General features: G+C 38.2%; 1 protein-coding gene and 1 pseudogene across 3 annotated transcripts in view; one reads left to right on the top strand and one right to left on the bottom strand.

Annotated features, from left to right (window-relative positions):
• The window catches only part of XIAP (X-linked inhibitor of apoptosis), a 41,369-nt gene that overhangs the window by 4,821 nt on the left and 16,286 nt on the right, over nt 1-20,262 (bottom strand). For all 3 annotated transcript variants that reach the window (XM_061137088.1, XM_061137086.1, XM_061137087.1), the window contains 5 exons: nt 16,172-17,080; nt 14,622-14,721; nt 12,977-13,055; nt 12,278-12,320; nt 5,860-6,060 (listed from right to left, as the gene is read on the bottom strand). In XM_061137088.1, the coding sequence (XP_060993071.1) occupies nt 5,860-6,060; nt 12,278-12,320; nt 12,977-13,055; nt 14,622-14,721; nt 16,172-17,048 (1,300 nt within the window). In that variant the 5' untranslated portion in view covers nt 17,049-17,080. The remainder of the gene's footprint in view (nt 1-5,859; nt 6,061-12,277; nt 12,321-12,976; nt 13,056-14,621; nt 14,722-16,171; nt 17,081-20,262) is intronic.
• Nucleotides 4-5,830, top strand: LOC133052287 (small EDRK-rich factor 2-like; annotated as a pseudogene).

Raw genomic sequence — 20,262 nt, 5'->3', positions numbered from 1 at the left:
AAAACGTGTTAATTTTAGACTTTCTGAGTTGGTTAAATTCACTGAAACAGTGTGAACCCCTACTATGTGCTGAACGCTGGTCAAGTGTCAGGAGATGGGATAACTCACACATGGCATCTACTCTTAAGCAGTTCACAGGCTAGTGGGAGAGAGGATGTGAGCTGAAGCTACAGAAGTAAGCACAAAGTACAGAGTGATAAGTGCTGTAATAAAGTTACAAAGTGCTCTGGGACAAGGCAACAGAACAAGTTCTGTTCAGGTTAGGTGGGGAAGGTTTCACAGGTTGGTGGCTGTTGGGTGGGGAAGGGGGGAAATGGAAGAGTGACATTTAAAAACAGCAATTTGCTAAGCAGAGAAGCAAGGGTTAGGTAAAAGTAGCAGCATATTGAAAGGGCACGGCTTATTCCAGAAATGGAGAGATGGAAGTGGAGGGCCACTTATGAAATGGGACAAGTAGGATTTAGTGATTAGATGTGAAGGGTGAGGAAGAAAAAGGAAATAAAGTTGATTTCAAGATTTCTAGCATGGCTGACAAGGGGATGGTAGTGCCAATAGGAAATAAAAATGGAGGTACAGGTTTGGGATTTTTAAGATATTTCTGAGGTGTTTGCAGGGCATCCATATAAAAATGTCCAGTAGGTGATCGGAGAGTTAAGTCTTAAGGTCAGAAGAAATCAGGGCTAAAGATAGAAACCTGGGCTTTATCAATATACAGGTGGCACTGAAGTTCTTGTTTAATTCAGCCTTTGTCAAACTTAGTTTTGAGAAATGTTAACAAATGTGGCAGAAGAATATGTTTCACAATCATATATAACTATGACAACAACATCAGTAATAGCAGCAGTTAAAAGTAATACAGCACTTCTACTATGTGCTAGGCATGATTCCAAATGTATTACATATTTTAACAATCTTTGTGATCACTGTATACCAGTGGTTTCCAAATTTAGCTTCACATGAGAATGACTAGGGGCATTAAAAAAAAAACAATAGATTCCTGGGCCCCATTCACTCAATCTAATATTTCTGGGGTTGAGCACACTGGCATTTGTGAACCATGGCTATCAAGTTGAGGGCAGTATAATAAAGCATATATGCCCTCTTAGAAATTCAAAATGCATTCCCTATTTAACTACAGAGCTCCTTTTTCATGACATCTCTTAACATTCTGGGGAACACTATTTTGAAAACAAGTTTGGGAAACAGTGGTTTAATTTTGTTCAACAAATGCTTATGGAACACTTAGCTAGGTTCTAGGCATTAGAGATAGATTAACACATATATGGATCCTGGGCTCCTAATCTATTCATAGACAAGTCAGGAACACAAGCAGGCAGGAAATTATAATACAATGTAATGATTAAAGTAATTACAATATGTTACGAAGAATGTAGGAAGGCTGTGTATCCATGTACACAAACACAGAGGGAAGGCCTTCCAGAAAAAAATTATACCTAAATTGGGTCCTAAAGGATAAGTAGGAGTAAACTAAGAGAGGGAGAAGGCCTTAGACCTTGGGGGACAAGAGCAGTGGGAGAAGAGGGCTCTGGGCAGAGGAAATGATATAGGCAGGCTCCAAGGAGAGAAACAGAATGAGGCCTGCAGGTGCACAGGTAAGGTTTGGGAAGGGAATGTAAAGGGGAAATAGCATGAGAATATAGCATGAGGCTAGAGAAGGTTAGCAGGAGCCTGGTCATGAAGGATCTGGTAACCCATGTAAAGGGGTTTGGACTTGACACCGAGGGCCCCAGAGCCAGTGAAAGGTTTTAACCTGGAAAAAGATACCAGAATTGCTTCAGTAAGGTTTTCTTGGCTAGTCATGGAGAAAAGGATTATTTGATCCCTTTTTTTCTTAAAAGGCAACCTCCTGGGCATAATTCGAAACTCAAATATGGAACATAGAGATAAGAAAGATAAACTGCCTGTCCTCAAGAAGCCTAACAGATAGGAGGGGACAGAAAAAGTTCCAATATAACGTTACAAATGCTTTAACAGAGAGAGTAGAGAAGAGGACGTTGCAAAGTGTGCTATGGGTCTTTGGGGAAACTTCAAAGAGTGACCTTTGAGCTGAGCCTTGAAGGACAAATTCAAGAAATGGGTTTAGGGAATCAGGGGTGCAGTGGGGAATAAGATTAGGTATACAAACAGGAAAAAGGCATTTGGGGCATAGCAAACAACAAAAGTAAAGGGATGGCATTATAAACTGATTTATATTATATGGATGCATCTGACCAAGAAAGTCAAAATAGTGTATATTTCTGCCATCACCAAGACTGTGGCAACCAGCGAAAGCCAGCCTGCCAGAGGAATATGGAAAAGCAGAGTGACTTGGTTAAGAGAAAACACTGAGATGACAAGCTTTCTGCTGTGGTCCACAAGCAGAAGGACTCGGAGATCAGGCAGCAAAAGCTGAAAAAGGCAAATGAAAAGAAGCAACCCAAGTAACTTTGTGGCTTTTTGTCCAATCTTCTCGCGCTTCGCCTGTGTGCCTGGAGCCTGTCCCACTACACTTCCTCCTGTCACGCTCACAGCCCCCAGTACCCAGGCATTCCTTTTGCCCGGAGTCCACAGCAGGTCTCTTTTGGGGTTCCCTCCTCTCAGGTAGTCTCTCTCCCCCAGGCCAGTCCTGGGGGTGAGGGGACTACCCCTTTGAAGTGTCTTATAAAAGTACCTTTGTAATCCAAAAAAAAATCATGAAGAGGAAAACAATTAATTTACACATTACTTTTGCATGTGATGCTACAATGAATAAAAAAGGACATTGAATCAGATACCTACAGTAGTCAAATTTAGAGAGACAGAAAGCAGAATGGTAGCTGCCAGGGGAATGGGAAAATGGACGCTGTTTAATAGATAAAGAGTTTCAGTTTTGTAGATGAAAAGAACTCTGGAGACTGACTGCACAACAATGTGAATGTACTTAAAACTACTGAACTGTACACTTAAAAATGGCTCAGAGGGTAAATTTTATGTGCATTTATCTTTTTTTTGCCACACCACGTGACTTGGGGGATCTTACCTCCTGGACCAGGGATTGAACCTGGGTCCTTGGTACTAAAAGTGTCAAGTCCTAACCATAGGACCACCAGGGAATTACCCACAATTTAAAAAAAAACAACAACACTGGACCGTAAGTCAGGAAACTGGAATTTTACTCCCAACTATCTGTGTGATCTTGAGTAACAGTTCATTAGCACTTCAGTTTTCTCTGAAGTAATGAAAACTATTATAGGATCTTTAAGGTTCCTTTGGTTCTGACTGGTTCTGATTGTTTACAGTTCCATATTACAGTGCATACAGACACTTACTTGAGATGGTGATGCTCTGGGCATTTTTTTCCAGACTAAGAGTTTTTTACTTCACTCTAGCCTAAAGAGTAACCACTGGGTTCTACATCTTTTCCTGAGCCACCCTTCCCCTTCTACGTGCCACAAAACCCTCTTCTAGGTTGGGAGGTACCTGGCACATAGCAATAAAGGCAATAGCTAGATAATTTTTCACAGTATCTGCTAATATTTTTACTACATTACTATAAACCACTTGTAGGATAAACTGATGTTATTCATGTTCCAATCAGAGCAGATCTATGTGGAAAGACAGACTGATAAGAAATGTGCATGGGTTATTTGATTTTTACATTACATTCTATCATATATATGTAAGGATTAAAATAAGTGTCTTAACCACACACATGAAGTAAAGGGCTTTACATCATACAATGTCATTTTTAAAAAGAAAGGGGAAAAGATACTAATTTGGTACTATCTTTACAATCCACTCCAGTACTCTTGCCTGGAAAATTCCATGGACGGAGGAGCCTGGTAGGCTACAGTCCATGGGGTCACAAAGAGTCGGACATGACTGAGCGACTTCACTTTAGAAGACTGGGGTATTCTCTGTTACAGAGACAATGGTATAAAAGCTAGTATTGAATCTAGGATTTCTTAGTGAGTAACAATAACATTATATTTTTTTCTAATAAATTTCATCTGCTTTTACTTCAATTAGGCCCACCCTCTATTTTGTACAGAATTAAAAGATCTTAGTGCCAGTTTTCCTCATCAGCTTTTGGGAGGAGAAATAGACAGCAGCCCCCTCATGAAAAGCTTGCCTGTATCAATGACCTGCCTCTCAATTTTGTGAGACTAAGGAGACGTTAACTGATGAATTCTAACGTGTGCCCTTGAGAACTAGCATTAACTTAGGCCCTCTTTCCCACACGACCGGCTTGTAATCTCAGTAATGATGAGAACCTCCCACAAACTCCTGTTGAATAGAGACATCCCCCGATGCACCCTGTCCTTTGTTCTCTTCCTGCTGCAACCCACTAAGTCTTTCTGCTGTAAACACCTTCAGGTATAAAAACTAACACCTTACTGTCAAACTTAAATTAAGTTTGAGATGTGGTGAAGATGCAGGTGAAAATGACACAGTCACTTGTATCACAAAGTAAATGATTTGTTTCACCATCGCCAAGACAAGAGGAGCTATTATAGGTTTTAAATAAATGTATCTTTAAGGAAAAGAGTAGTCTACTTTCTGCTGAATCTTCTACACCAACTAGAGTAATTTAAAACTCATCAATATTATACTGCTTTATGACTTAGTTGATTATCTGAATAATGTTTCAAAAGCATCTGAAATAACTTAAAGATCAAAAGGGTCTTGAATGTAAAGAGCAAAATAAGTGAACTTTTAAGTTCATTAGCACTTGGAGAATTCTCATTTTTTGGTAGAGGTGGTCAAAAGCTTAGAGAATGATTATATACTTCTACATTATTCAATACACTTTGTATATGAATCACAGTATTAAAATGCATTTAATTCAAGCTCTATTTAGCAGTATGACCCTTTTACATATTTATATCATGTGGAAAGTTGCAAAATACTCTTAAATCCAAGCAGTTTCAACTACAAAACTTAGAGTCTACACGAAATGATAAAAGTTAGCCTTTGTTGTTCTTTACCTAAAATAGAGCATAAACTTACACTTTTAAAATTAATAGATCAGTAGATCTTATTTGGATCCTTATCAGAACAAATCAAATGTAAAAACATTTTAAGATGATGAGGAAAATTAAAATCAACTGAATTTCAGATGATATTATGGAATTACTGTTAATTCTGTTAAGTGTGACAATAGTATATTATGGGCTAAATGTCTTTCTCTCCAAAACTCACGTTGAAGCCCTCACACCCTATGTGATGGTGCTTAGAGGTAGGGCCTTCGAAAGGTGATTTGGTTTACATGGGGTCATGATGATGGGACTCCATGATGGGATCAATGTTCTTATAAGAAGAGGAACAGAAAGCAGAATGCTATCTCTCTTGGCCAAGCGAGGACATAGAGAAGCAGCCATCTGCCAGCCTAGAAGAGAGTTTTCACCAGTAACCAAATCTGCCTGTACCTTGGACTTCCCAGCCTCCAGAAGTATGAGAAACAAATGTCTGCTGTCTAAGCCACCCAGTCTATGGTACTGTTATAACAGTCTGAGCAGATTAACACACAGTATTAAGGTCATGTTAAAAAAAAAGTCCCTAGTTATTGAAGTATTTATAGGCAAGTGGTATATAGGATGTCTGGGATTTACTCTGAAATACTACAGCAAAAAACAAAGTTGGGGGAAGAAACGAAGCGAGATTGAAAAAAGTGTTGACAATTATTGAAGCTGGCTGATGGGTATCTGAGGGTTCATTATACTGTTCTCTCCACTTTTGAGTATGTTTGACATCTTTCATAATAAAAAGTTTAAAAAAACATTTATCCAAGGGGAAATACATGGGCCACATAGTCATATAAGATACTATCCATAATGAAATACTAGGTGTGTCTTGCTTTTACAACACAGGCATGCATACCTTTCTGTAATGAAGTCTGACTTGATTCATCTTGTGTATTGTCTTTCTGAGCATTCACTAGATCTGCAACCAGAACCTCAAGTGATTTATAGTTGCTCCCAGATGTCTGAATTTTCCCCTCCATTGTTTTCTTAATGTCCTTGAAACTGAATCCCATTCGTATAGCTTCTTGTACCATAGGATTTTGGAATATTGTATCATCTGAAATGAAAATTGGTGAGGAAAAAAATCACAGACTTTAATTATTTTCATTAACACAACTCAATAGCAGAGTATCATTAAGAAGAAAAATTTAAGCAACAAGCAAAAACATCAAAACCAAACCAGCAAACCAAAGCTGCTTTGGGAACAGGATTTAGAAATATTTAGGCACTGAAGAATCACTTTCCGAATCTTAAAATAGTTGAAAGTACAATGAGTATGTATTTGTAGTATTAGAAATTGAGATTAGGTGCTTTAAAGACTATGATAAACAGTACAAGGCAAGGTAAAACAGGTACAAAAAGGGTTAAGTGCTTCAAAAATTCTGAAACTGTGGACGTCTTTACCAAGTCACCACAATTATTTTGAAAAAATCATGGGAAATAGAAGAAGTTCCAGTCTGTGACCTTCAATGTATCAGTTTCCTATCTCTCAGACTTAGTTTCTGCAGTTGAGTGGGGTGGACTAGATAAGGCAAGAAACCTAATACAAACTCACTTTAATGACACTCAAGGTAGGACTACAGACTGTGGTGGTGGTGGTGATGTTTAGTCGCTAAGTCCTGTCCACTCTTTCCAACTCCATGGACTGCAGCCTGCCAGGCTCCTCTGTCCATGGGATTTCCCAGGCAAGAATACTGGAGTGGGTTGCCATGCCCTTCTCCAGGGGACCTTCCTGACCCAGAGATCCAACCTGCATCTCCTGCATTGGCAGGTGGATTCTCTACCAACTGAGCCACCTGGGAAGAGCTTAGTAGAGCTCTTGGCCTTCCAATTCCTAGGTGTAAATCAAAGGAATTACTTCTAGTTCCAGGAGGAGACAGTCTCTCTGCTTTGACTTCATGCCTTTGTTCACTCTCCTCCCTGGGCAAAGTTCTTAATCTTTTGTCTGCCTGACGAATACTAATCTTACCAGATTGTGTAGTGATGTGCTAAAAGAGACTTCTATCCTCTGACTCATCACTTTCACTCTTGGGTATTTTTTTTTCCTTTTTTCTTTTCCAAGCTGTGCAGCTTGAGGGATCTTAGTTTCCTGACCAGGGATTGAACATGCCCTCCTCCCTCCCCCACCCCCCAGCAGTGAAAGTGCCAAGTCCTAACCACTAGGCCTTCAGGAATTCCCCACTCTTCAGTATTAAAAATGAGTACATATACCCACAAAAGACATACACAAGAATATTCATAGCAGTGTTATTTATAACAGCCCCAAACTGGAAACAACTCAAGTGTCATTTATCAGGTGAATGGATAAGTAAATTGTGGTATATTCAAATACTAAACAGCAAGGAAGAAGAATGAACTACTGCCACAGACAACATGGATCAATCACATAGACATGATAAACAAAACATCAACATAATGATGAACCAGAGACAATGGAGTACATATTGTATGATTACATTTTTAAGATGTTCAAATCTAATCTATGGTAATAGAAGTCAGGATATAACTTGAGGGTAAATATCGATTGTGAAGGGGCCTGAAGGAGCTTTCCAGGGTGGTAGAGATGTTCTGTATCTTGATCTGCGTGATGGTTAGATGAACCTCTCCCTCATACCATATACAAAATATTAACTCAAAATGGATCACAGACCTGAATGTAAGAGCTAAAAGCATAAAACTCTTAAGGACACTAACAAGAAAGTGAAAAGACAACCCATGGAATGGGAGAAAATATTTGCAAATCATATACTTGACAGGGACTTATATGTATAAAAAACCAAAATATATAAAGAACTATTACAAGTCCATAATAAAAAATCAAGTAATCCAACTAAAAAAAAGGCAAAGGAGATGAACATTTTTCCAAAGAAGACATACAAATGGCCCAAAAGCATATGAAAAAAATGCCCAACATTGTTAGATATCAGGGAAATGCAAATCAACTAAAAACACTAATCCTAAACCAGAGCAAGAGTCTCAGTCAAAAGCATATATATGTACATATATAGTATTCTCTTGTCTTCTAATCTTTAAGATACTAAATAGATGATACTTTAAGTATAGGGAGGGCTTCCCTAGTGGCTCAGTGGTAAAGAACATGCCTGCCAATGCAGGAGATGTGGGTTTGATCCCTGGGTCAGGAAGATCCCCTGAAGGAAATGGCAATCCACTCCACTACTCTTGCCTGAGAAATCCCATGGACAGAGGAGACTGGTGGGCTACAGTCCATGGGGTCGCAAAACAGTTAGACACAACTTAGTAATTAACAACAACAACAACATGAGTATAGGGAATGGGGAATGACCGGACGCTTATATTTAAAACACGATGACTAGGTTGAGAATGAGGTCTGTAGTGTGATGTAGGATTCCGAAGACCACTAATGCAACTGTGGGCTGGTCACGTAACCTCTCTGAAAAGTTGGATAATAATATCATTCTTGTTTAACATCTTTCTTTGCACACTTTTAGTTTGTAAAGATGTCTATGATGCGTAAACAATCTTTGTGATTAAAAAAATATCTCTACCTTTCTAAAAAGGCAATAGGATATAAACAAACCAAACCACATCCCTTTATGAAGAAGCTGGGGAAGGCAAAAGAGGCATCCAATAAGGAACAGGTAGGTTAGGGCTGATCATGGTAATAGCATGTCAATAGGACACTGGATTCATGATCTTGGCTAACTAAAGAAACTCTGTTGACAAAAATTCACTTAACTCTTTTTTGGGGAATTTTAACAGAAATGAAAATGTACAGCCTACAGTTGTTCCTCTCGAACTTGGAAAATCTGTTCAACCTCTGAACGAATGTTCCCAGTACATAAAACCAGTTTGAACATCTGGAAGTTCACAGTTCACGTATTGCTGAAGCCTGGCTTAGAGAATTTTAAGCATTATTTTACTAGCATGTGAGATGAGTGCAATTGTGCAGTAGTTTGAGCATTCTTTGGCATTGCCTTTCTTTGGGATTAGAATGAAAACTGATCTTTTCCAGTCCTGTGGCCACTGCTGAGTTTTCCAAATTTGCTGACATATTGAGTGCAGCACTTTCACAGCATCATTTTTTAGGATTTGAAATAGCTCAACAGGAATTCCATCACCTCCACTAGCTTTGTTCATAGTGATACTTCCTAAGGCCAACCAGTTGTGAATGGGACTGGTGATAGAAGCAAGATTTGATGCTGTAAGAACAATATTGCATAGGAACCTGGAATGTTAGGTCCATGAATCAAGGAAAATTGGAAGTGGTCAAACAGGAGATGAGAAGAGTGAATGTAGACATTCTAGGAATCAGTGAACTAAGACGGACTGGAATGGGTGAATTTAACTCAGATGACCATTATATCTACTACTGTGGGCAGGAATCCCTTAGAAGAAATGGAGTAGCCATCATAGTCAACAAGACAGTCCAAAATGCAGTACTTGGATGCAATCTCAAAAACGATAGAATGATCTCTGTTCGTTTCCAAGGCAAATCATTCAATGTCATGGTAATTCAAGTCTGTGCCCTGATCAGTAATGCCGAAAAGCTGAACTTGAACAGCTCTATGAAGACCTACAAGACCTTCTAGAACTAACATCCAAAAAAGATGTCCTTTTCATTATAGGGGACTGGAATGCAAAAGTGGGAAGTCAAGAAACACCTGGAATAACAGGCAAATTTGACCTTGGAGTACAGAATGAAGCAGGGCAAAGGCTAATAGAGTTCTGCCGAGAGAACGCACTGGTCATAGCAAACACCCTCTTTCAACAACACAGGAGAAGACTCTACAAATGGACATCACCAGATGGTCAACACTGAAATCAGATTGATTATATTCTTTGCAGCCAAAGATGGAGAAGCTCTATACAGTCAGAAAAAAACAGACTGGGAGCTGACTGTGGCTCGGATCACGAACTCCTTATTGCCAAATTCAGGCTGAAATTGAAGAAAGTGGAGAAAACCACTAGACCATTCAGGTATGACCTAAATCAAATCCCTTATGCTATACAGTAGAAGTGAGAAATAGATTTAAGGGACTAGATCTGATAGACAGAGTGCCCGATGAACTATGGATGGAGGTTTGTCACATTGTACAGGAGACAGGAATCAAGATCGTCCCCAAGAAAAAGAAATGCAAAAAAGTGAAATGGCTGTCTCAGGAGGCCTTGCAAATAGCTGTGAAAAGATGGGAAGCTAAAGGCAAAGGAGAAAAGGAAAGATATACCCATTTGAATGCAGAGTTCCAAAGAAGAGCAAGCAGAGATAAGAAAGTTTTCCTCAGCAATCAATGCAAAGAAATAGAGGAAAACAACAGAATGGGAAAGACTAGAGATCTCTTCAAGAAAATTAGAGATAACAAGGGAACATTTCATGCAAAGATGGGCTCAATAAAGGACAGAAATGGTACAGACCTAACAGAAGCAGAAGATATTAAGAGGTGGCAAGAATACACAGAAGAACTGTACAAAAAAGATCTTCATGACCCAGATAATCACAATGGTGTGATCATTCACCTAGAACCAGACATCCTGGAATGTGAAGTCAAGTGGGCCTTAGGAAGCATCACTACAAACAAAGCTAGGGGAGGTGATGGAATTCCAGTTGAGCTATTTCAAATCCTGAAAGATGATGCTGTGAAAGTGCTGCACTCAATATGCCAGCACATTTGGAAAACTCAGCAGTGGCCACAGGCCTGGAAAAGGTCAGTTTTCGTTCCAATCCCAAAGAAAGGCACTGCCAAAGAATGCTCAAACTACTCCACAGTTGCACTCATCTCACACGATAGTAAAGTAATGCTTAAAATTCTCCAAGCCAGGCTTCAGCAATACGTGAACTGTGAACTTCCAGATGTTCAAGCTGGATTTAGAAAAGGCAGAGGAACCAGAGATCAAATTGCCAACATCCGCTGGATCATCGAAAAAGCAAAAGAGTTCCAGAAAAACATCTATTTCTGCTTTATTGACTATGCCAAAGCCTTTGACTGTGTGGATCACAATAAACTGTGGAAAATTCTGAAAGAGATGGGAATACCAGACCACCTGACCCGCCTCTTGAGAAACCTGTATGCAGGTCAGGAAGCAACAGTTAGAACTGGACATGGAACAACAGACTGGTTCCAAATAGGAAAAGGAGTACGTCAAGGCAGTGTATTATCCTGCTTATTTAACTGCTATGCAGAGTACATCATGAGAAACGCTGGGCTGGAATCAAGATTGCCGGGAGAAATATCAACAACCTCAGATATGCAGATGACACCATCCTTATGGCAGAAAGTAAGGAAGAACTAAAGAGCCTTTTGATGAAGGTGAAAGAGGAGAGTGAAAAAGTTGGCTTAAAGCTCAAAATTCAGAAAACTAAGATCATGGCATCTGGTCCCATCACTTCATGGCAGATAGATGGGGAAACAGTGGAAACAGTAGCTGACTTTATTTTTCTGGGCTCCTAAATCACTGCAGATGGTGACTGCAGTCATGAAGTTAAAAGACGCTTACAATACATGTAAAACCATGGCTGATTCATGTCAATGTATGACAAAACCCACTACAATATTGTAAAGTAATTAGCCTCCAACTAATAAAAATAAATGAAAAACAAATAAAATAAAAGACACTTACTCTTTGGAAGGAAAGTTATGACCAACCTAGACAGCATATTGAAAAGCAGACATTACTTTGCCAACAAAGGTCCGTCTAGTCAAGGCTATGGTTTTCCCAGTGGTCATGTATGGTGGTGAGAGTTGGACAATAAAGAAAGCTGAGTGTCAAAGAATTGATGCTTTTAAACTGTGGTGTTGGAGAAGACTGTTGAGAGTCCCTTGGACTGCAAGGAGATCTAACCAGTCCATCCTAAAGGAGATCAGTCCTGGCTGTTTATTGGTAGGTCTGATGTTGAAGGTGGAACTCCAATACTTTGGCCACCTGATGGGAAGAGCTGACTCATTGGAAAAGACCCTGATGCTGGGAAAGATAGAAGGCAGGAGGAGAAGGGGACGACAGAGGATGAGATGGTTGGATGGCATCATCGACTTGATGGACATGGGTTTGGGTGGATTCTGGGAGTTGGTGATGGACAGGGAGGCCTGGTGTGCTGTGCTTCATGAGGTCGCAAAGAGAGTCAGACATGACTGAGTGACTGAACTGAAATGTATAGGCACTTCATTAATTCTTAAGTTTATAGCAATCTTATCTCAAAGAAAAATACCTTGAAAAAATCGGCTTACCTTTCTACCTTATAAATAATAACTGTAATAAATTGGCAATGAAATTAAAATATTTTAAAAAAGTATATTTACCAATTCTTTTAGTTAACAATGGTGCATTTTCAGCAGTTCCCGCCTAAAATACAAATAAGAATTATGTTAGAATTCTTTTTGGTAGAAGGCAATTACCTCAATTTGAAAAATTATGTTTATCATGAATTTATAAATTAGCTTTATTCCAATTCAACATATGAATATTCACAAGAGGCATAGCCTGATGAAGCTGGAAGTTAAAAGATTCCAGTCCACTCACTTTACAGACAAGAAGCTGAGGCTCAGGGAGATTAAACAGTTCACGGCAGGGCCATAATGGCAACTCCTGTGTCCCATTCTAGTCCAGGGCTCTTTCCACAAAGTACTGATGCCTTAGCCACCCCAGGCCACATTATCAATTTAGGTATGTTTTTGAGATTTTAAATACTGTCTGTGAAAAGTTAAAAACTATCAGTACAAAACACATTATACAAGTCTAATTTCAGAAGGCTGAGGAATTTAAGTGTTTTAGTTCTTCAAGTCCGTTTTCGCCTACAGTGATACTTAATTCGGTTCATCCTGATCTCCTTTTCACAAATTTGCTTCAGCTTGAGAAAAACAAGCACTCTTCAAGATCTCCCATTTAGGCTCATCATACATTATTAATTTAAAATACTATACTGTGAATTTTACACCAAGAAATGCGCAAAACAAATTACATAATATTTGAAAATGTGTATTCTACAATATGTGACTTACCAGAGACTCCTCAATTGAATGGGTTAAATGAATATTGTTTACATATTCTTGTCCCTTCTCTTCTAACAGATATTTACAGCTAAACAAATAAAAGAAGGTTAAACTTTAGTAGCTCATCAATTAGTAAAGTATAAGTAAAGATAGAATCTTCATCATCTTAATTCTATTAACTTGCTTTTTTATATTTCTAAAGATCCACAAAATAAAATGCTACTCAATTCACTATCCAACTATCATTTTAATGTTAAAAAATGTTCCCTTTGTTATCTTAATATGCTAATGTTCAGTTCAGTTCAGTCACTCAGTCGTGACTCTTTGCGACCTCATGAATCGCAGTACGCCAGGCCTCCCTGTCCATCACAAACTCCCAGAGTTTACTCAAACTCATGTCCATCGAGTCAGTGATGCCATCCAGCCATCTCATCCTCTGTCATCCCCTTCTCCTCCTGCCCCCAATCCCTCCCAGCATCAGGGTCTTTTCCAATGAGTCAACTCTTCGCATCAGGTGGCCAAAGTATTGGAGTTTCAGCTTCAGCATCAGTCCTTCCAATGAACACCCAGGACTGATCTCCTTTAGGATGGACTGGTTGGATCTCCTTGCTAATATTAGTAGAGCAAAAATATCAACTTGAGAACGTTCAGCTTTTAAAGAAGTTATTAAACTAGCACCTTGACATTTAAAAACAAGTCTTAAATAGTTCATCTTAACGAGTTTAATTTAGAGATTAACCAATTATACATTTTAAAGGAATCTTTTAGGCTTTCAGCCTTTCAAGAGTGTTTAAGGTTAAGACTTACTTCCAAATCATTCTGAAGTTTTAAGTTATACTATTTTGTAGGCCAAAAATTCACATCACTGTACACTACACATCTGTGTGCCTTAAAGAGGCAAGATGGCAGAGAGACACTTAGAATATGCCATCATTCTAAGATGCCACTGACCGTAAGCAGCATGATTATACTATGTGTAATATGCATACATGTATACTACTATACTGTGTATCACCACTGCCAATTAAATTATGACCCACCACCAGATGTGTCCTGACTTCAGAGCTGAAAATGTGAACAACTGTATGTCTTAGAATCAGTGAGATTCAGTAATATTTGCTAGGGGGTGTGATGGGTTCTTAAGGAATCTCCTTGATAACATGGGCTCTCATGCCCATCATTAAAGAGCCTACTTCCAACAACAATAAAAGCATATATTCCTAATTTTGTGTTTAGAAATAGCATCATCTGTGCATAAGACAAATGCTCGGGGCTGGTGCACTGGGATGACCCACTGGGATGGGGAACACATGTAGATCCATGGCTGATTCATGTCAATGTATGGCAAAAACCACTACAATATTGTAAAGTAATTAGTCTCCAACTAATAAAAATAATTGGGAAGAAAAAAATAGCATCATCTGAATGTCACAGGTATGATATATAAATGATGAATGTTTTGGTCACTGGAAAAGGCTTAGGTGTTTTTTCTTTAATGTATATAAAGTAGTTGACCCCGTTTTTATAAACATGGTATGAATTTCAAGCCATTGGTGAAGGTAAAAACAGTTGAGGTGAAAAGTTATTCAAGTCTTCCCGCTGCACATGCACTGGTCAACCTGCCTATCACGGAATGAACATTTAAATATCTTACCCTGGAAACCACTTAGCATGTTGTTCCCAAGGGTCTTCAGTGGGTTTCCAATCAGTTAGCCCTCCTCCACAGTGAAAACACTTTACTTTATCACCTTCATCTAAGAAACACACAAGTAAAAACACATGTATTTGTGCAATTACAACCTCACACAAGAATAGCCTTTTAAATACTATCAAATTAAGCATTTCTAAATTACATGAAAAGCTCACACCTTAAAAGAAGACATCTGAATTCACATCTAAGTAATAGATAAGATCATTTGAGGAGGAAACACACACTAAATTTACTGATTCAATTTGAGGTATTTTACAGGAGGCTTCCCTTGTAGCTCAGTCGGTAAAGTATTTGCCTGCAGTGCAGGAGACCCGGGTTTGATCCCTGCGTTGGGAAGATCCCCTGGAGAAGGAAATGGCAACCCACTCCAGGATCCTTGCCTGGAAAATCTCATGGACAGAGGAGCCTGGTGGGCTGCAGTCCATGGGGTCACAAAGAGTGGGGCACGACTGAGCGACTAACACTTACAGGAGACAAAAATAAAAATTCCCCAATTTTTATGTAAAAACTTTGTAATTACTTTATTAACAACATGTCATTTGGGGTCATCAATACTACACTTACTTTTTCAAACTATAGAACTTTAACAATAAAGTTGAATATAATGAAATTACAGGATAAATTTCTCTAAGGTTATAGCTATATGACAATAAACTTTCAAGACTGTCATATGATACTAAGTAAATAAAACATAGAAATACTCCATATTTTGGTTTGGGGCATTATTCAATTTTAAGGTAAATGGGTTAGATATATAATGGTATAATTTTTCTGAATATTCCTGGAAGCCATCACACTGATGGCCTTTCCTTCCCTACTTACATGTCTGTGCTGACTCAGTCATGTCTGACTCTTTGCGACCCCATGAACTGTAGCCCACCAGGCTCTTCTGTAAAAAGCCTGGGATTTTCCAGGCAAGAATACTGGAGTGGGTTGCCATTTCCTTCTCCAACTGACATGTCTACAGCAGTCCATTTGAAAAGTGCTCATTTTAAGCAATAAGACATCTTTCAAATATATAGGGCTGCTTTCAAGTATATAGTCTATGTACAAAAGGCAGGTATCACTTTTAACATCAGCCAAGGTAAACTCTCTAATGTTAACTCTTCTTACAGGGCTGTTGTGAGGCACAGAGAAAATGCATGTAGTACATCTACTGAGCACATACAGGTGTGCAATAAATTATAGTCAGTATTACTATCAGACCTATTCTTCTAGCAGGGATATCTATCATCTTTTGCATGTCATTCTTCTCCAAAAGACAGTTACACAAAGATACATATTACTCATAATATGGTAGTCTTTTCCACATAAATTCCTGTGGTATATTACAGATTCAACATAAGAGTTCACAGAATACTAACATAAATTAACCATGCCAGCTTACACCTAAATATTACCAGTTTGGGGGGCAAATGGCACCTATTTACTTTTTAGGAGCCCTGAGACAGTTGGAAAGTTATTTATTAGCCTAGTTTTATAATAAAGTTTACCTAAAGCATAAAATCCAGCTCTTGCAAGCTGCTCCTTGTTAATTGAGTACATCCACGTCCCAAATGTAATGATCCGTGCTTCGTAATCTGCCATGGCTGGATTTCTTGGAGCATTTGTTGAATTTGGGAAATTCCTATCAGAACTCATGATATCGGATTCACTTTGCATATTCATATTCCGGCCCAAAACAAAGAAGCAATTAGGAAAATGTCGCCTGTGTTCTGACCATGCACGATCACAAGGTTCCCAATTTTTCAACTTCCCACCACAACAAAAGCACTGTACTTGATCGTCAACACCTGTGTAGTAGAGTCCAGCACGAGCTAACTCTCTTGGGGTTAAGTGGGCATAGTTTGGCCAGTTCTGAAATGACTTTAATCTAGCTTCTTCACTACACATGGCAGGGTTCCTTGGGTATACGGTGTCTGATAAATCTACAACCTGTCCAGTTCTCAAAAGATACTGTGCATGAGTCTCAGGTGGCCTTTCTAAAACAAAATGATTTCTGTTTCCCAGAAAGTTTTCAGCTTTGTACTGACCATTTTGGACACCAGAAAATGTAGGCTGTGCAGCATTGTTTTCAAAATAAAAGCCATTGATAAATCTGCAGTTTGGGGATACTTTCCTGTGTCTTCCAATTGCTGAGTCTCCATATTGCCATCTATCTACTGCTGCATGACAACTAAAGCACCGCACGGTGTCTCCTTCCCCAGTATACAGAAAACCAGCTCGTGCTAGCGTTGATGCTGAAACAGGACTACTACTTGGAAAATTAGCAAAAGTTTTTAATCTATTAAACTCTTCTACAAATTCTTCATCGTTATTGATGTCTGCAGGTACACAAGTTTTAGATCCTTCAAAATTGTTAAAAGTCATCTTCTCTTGAAAATAGGACTTGTCCACCTTTTCTAAAAAGAGAACATTACATTAGGAAATCTAAAATGTGAAACACAGGCAATATACTTTTGATTATTAGGAGCTAACAAATTATCTACTAATGACTTAAAAGTAATCACACCATCTCTAAGAAACATTATAAATACTAGAATTCTATGAATACATTATCACATGGTTCAGGTCATAAAGTAAAAACCAGCATTTCTGTTTTCTCTTTTAAAGGAAAGTAATATTTAAACAAGTAGATCAGAACTATTCATTTTATAGTGCTTATTTTATATAAACACGAAACTATGTGATGCAGAATATGTTGAAATTATTAACCATGTAAAATCATTAATTAGGAAAAACATGAAAGAAGCATAAAATATGCAGATTCTTTAGTCCATGCATAATTGTTATAATGAATCACTGTATATTCAAGGCATCAAAATTCAGTTTTTACAATGAAAAAAATGCTCAGAATGTTAATGAAGTAATTTTTAATATTTCTCTACTGCTTTGCAAAAGATAAGTTTTACTCACAACATTGGTTCCAATGTGTTCTTTAAGAGCATTTATGATTTTCAGGTAAAATAAGAGTCCACTTTTGTTGGAACTGGATCATTTCAAATGTATGTAACAGTGCCCTCTAGAGGGTGATTCACAAAAAATACTAAACACATGTAGACCTTAATTGCAGTTACTTTTGCTATCAATTGCCCACGGACAAGGAACAATCTGTTCAAATGGAAAAGAAATATGACTGCAGCCTCATTAGAGCTGCCAAATTACAGCTCTGTAATATTTAACCAAGATAAAATACTAAAATGAACTGGTTGGGTTATGAGAAGAGTGGCCAAAATAATTTATCCTCTAAACCTGAACTCTTTTAAAAGTGAATGATGTTACTAGTAATTACATTGGGACAAGAGGTACAGATCAGAGTTGCCCCAGGCAAACCTGGTTCTTCAGAATCTCACTTTATTCATGATACAGTGCTCTGTATATGCCTGTCAAAGGCAAAATAAAGGAATGGTCACAATGACTGTTTCTACTTCATATATATATATAGTAACTTATTTCTTGGGAAGAACTAACAGCTCTTTTGGCATTATGTTGGCACAGTATGTTTTGAACTTCATCTCTCTTGGAGTTAATGTTCAACACAAGGCTTCTGTCTTGCAGGCTGGCAGTGGACTTCAGTCCTCCTGGACTTAATTTACACTGGCACTAATTCATACGGGGCTTCCCTGGTAGCTCAGACGGTAAAGAATCTGTTTGCAACGCAGGAGACATGGGTTTGATCCCTGGGTCTGGAAGATATTATATTAATTCATATACACCTCAAGAGCTGAGATATATGTGCATACAACAATTTTTGGAAGATAGTCTCCACGACTTTTGATTGTTTCCCAGATAGCTTTAAGACTCTTAAATCAGCATAAGCTTGACAATAAAAATCAAAATTCAAATAAACCAAGGGAAGCTGACAGGCTAATGAGATAAAATTGGGATATGTGTAAAGCCTTACATTCTGACTTTAAAAATCTGTTGTACACCTAAAGGAAGATGGAATCTTGGTTTGGAAAGAAGTCATATGAAGGGAAATCTCCAGATTAAAATCTTGGGATTTTAGTTAATTACAAATTCATCTTGAGCCAACACTACATGGCAGCTAAAACACTTGAAACAACTTCAGTCTGCATTCATGTCCAGATGTGCAACATTCAGATTCAATTCAGCTACATACTGAGTATTATTTTTAGTTCTGAACATTTTAGAAGGGACATTAACAAAGTACAACATCCATAGAGAGCAATCAAGATGATGAAAGTGGTATCCTATGAGGAACAGTTGAAAGAGTCAAGTATTTATCTCCAAGGGAAAAGAAAATTGTAGGGAAAGCGGTGGAGAGGACAGAATAACTACCTTGAGAGATCTAAAAGGCTGTCATGTAGAAAAGGGATCCAAATTATATTTACCTTGAGGGCAAAATTAGAGTTAGCTAATATGTATTAGAGTCAATACATTTTAACCCAGTACAGGGATGGATGAATAGTTACAACAATCAATATCAGTATAAAATGGATTGGGTTGCCTTGTAGATTTTGAGCTCCTCTCATCACTGGAAGGGACTTTGGCATGGACCAGGAGACAGGATTAAGCATTTCTAAGTCTATAATTATCCTGAAGAATTAATGCTGAATACAATCTCAGACATACGAAAGTTATCTTCTCTGAGGTGGTTAAGTTTTGTTTCTCAGGTCAGTCAAAACAGACAGAAATGTAAAACCAATGATCTGTTTTCATTTCATAATGGTGAATATTTTGTGTGGTTCAAGTAGTCATCCTATTTCAGATACTATTAGATAAAGCTCCATCATTCAACACCAGCAGGAGAATTTCTATTTGAAGCTTTTAAGTGGAGACCTTATCTTCCCAGGGGTTATTTCCATGCTAATAGTTTAGATTTCTCTTGTTTGAAAAGCAGGTATTTATTCAGAGCCACTCAACTGAACACTGCATATACATTATCAGAGTGGGGGCTTTTGTAGAAGAGTGAGAAGACCACTACCAGAAAGGTTAAGAGTTAAAAAGGAGAAAAACTGACAAAAGACAGAAACCTTGAGATTGGAAAAAAGTTACCAAAAGAAAGGGAAGAGAGATGATTTTTAAAAACTGGATTTAAGTGAAATGAAGGTGGGAAAGATGATATTTAGAAAATAAGTATATGTGGAGCAGAAGAATTGTGAATAGAGAGAAAGTAAGGTATGAATGAGAAGGTTTTGGATGTGAAAAGGGCTGAGTGCAATAAAGTATGCTGAGATAATTTAAGGCTTCTTTGTGAAAGCAAAATTTGACTCTGAACTGGGTAAGCAGAAAGTAAGAAGGCACTCTTACTTTCTCTCTTACACAGAGAGAAAGATGTCCAAGAAAGCTTTGACATAAAGGGGCTAGGCAGTCAGGAACCTTGCAGGAACAGTGGTTAAGAAAAATGGCACTCTGAAAGCCAACATTAGCATAAAAAGAATCAGCAGGCAGTGGTATATGTTTATACAAGGGGTATGGAAGATTTCAACATGGTGAGATGTGTTTAAAATATACATACACCTATACATATACATACACAAAATACACATATACCTGTACATACATAAAATATACATATACCCATACATATACATGTGTGCACACATATGTATACAAACAC

This window comes from Dama dama, chromosome X (assembly GCF_033118175.1).
Source record: "Dama dama isolate Ldn47 chromosome X, ASM3311817v1, whole genome shotgun sequence".
Lineage (NCBI taxonomy): Eukaryota > Metazoa > Chordata > Mammalia > Artiodactyla > Cervidae > Dama > Dama dama.
This window is presented reverse-complemented; position numbering and strand designations above follow the sequence as displayed.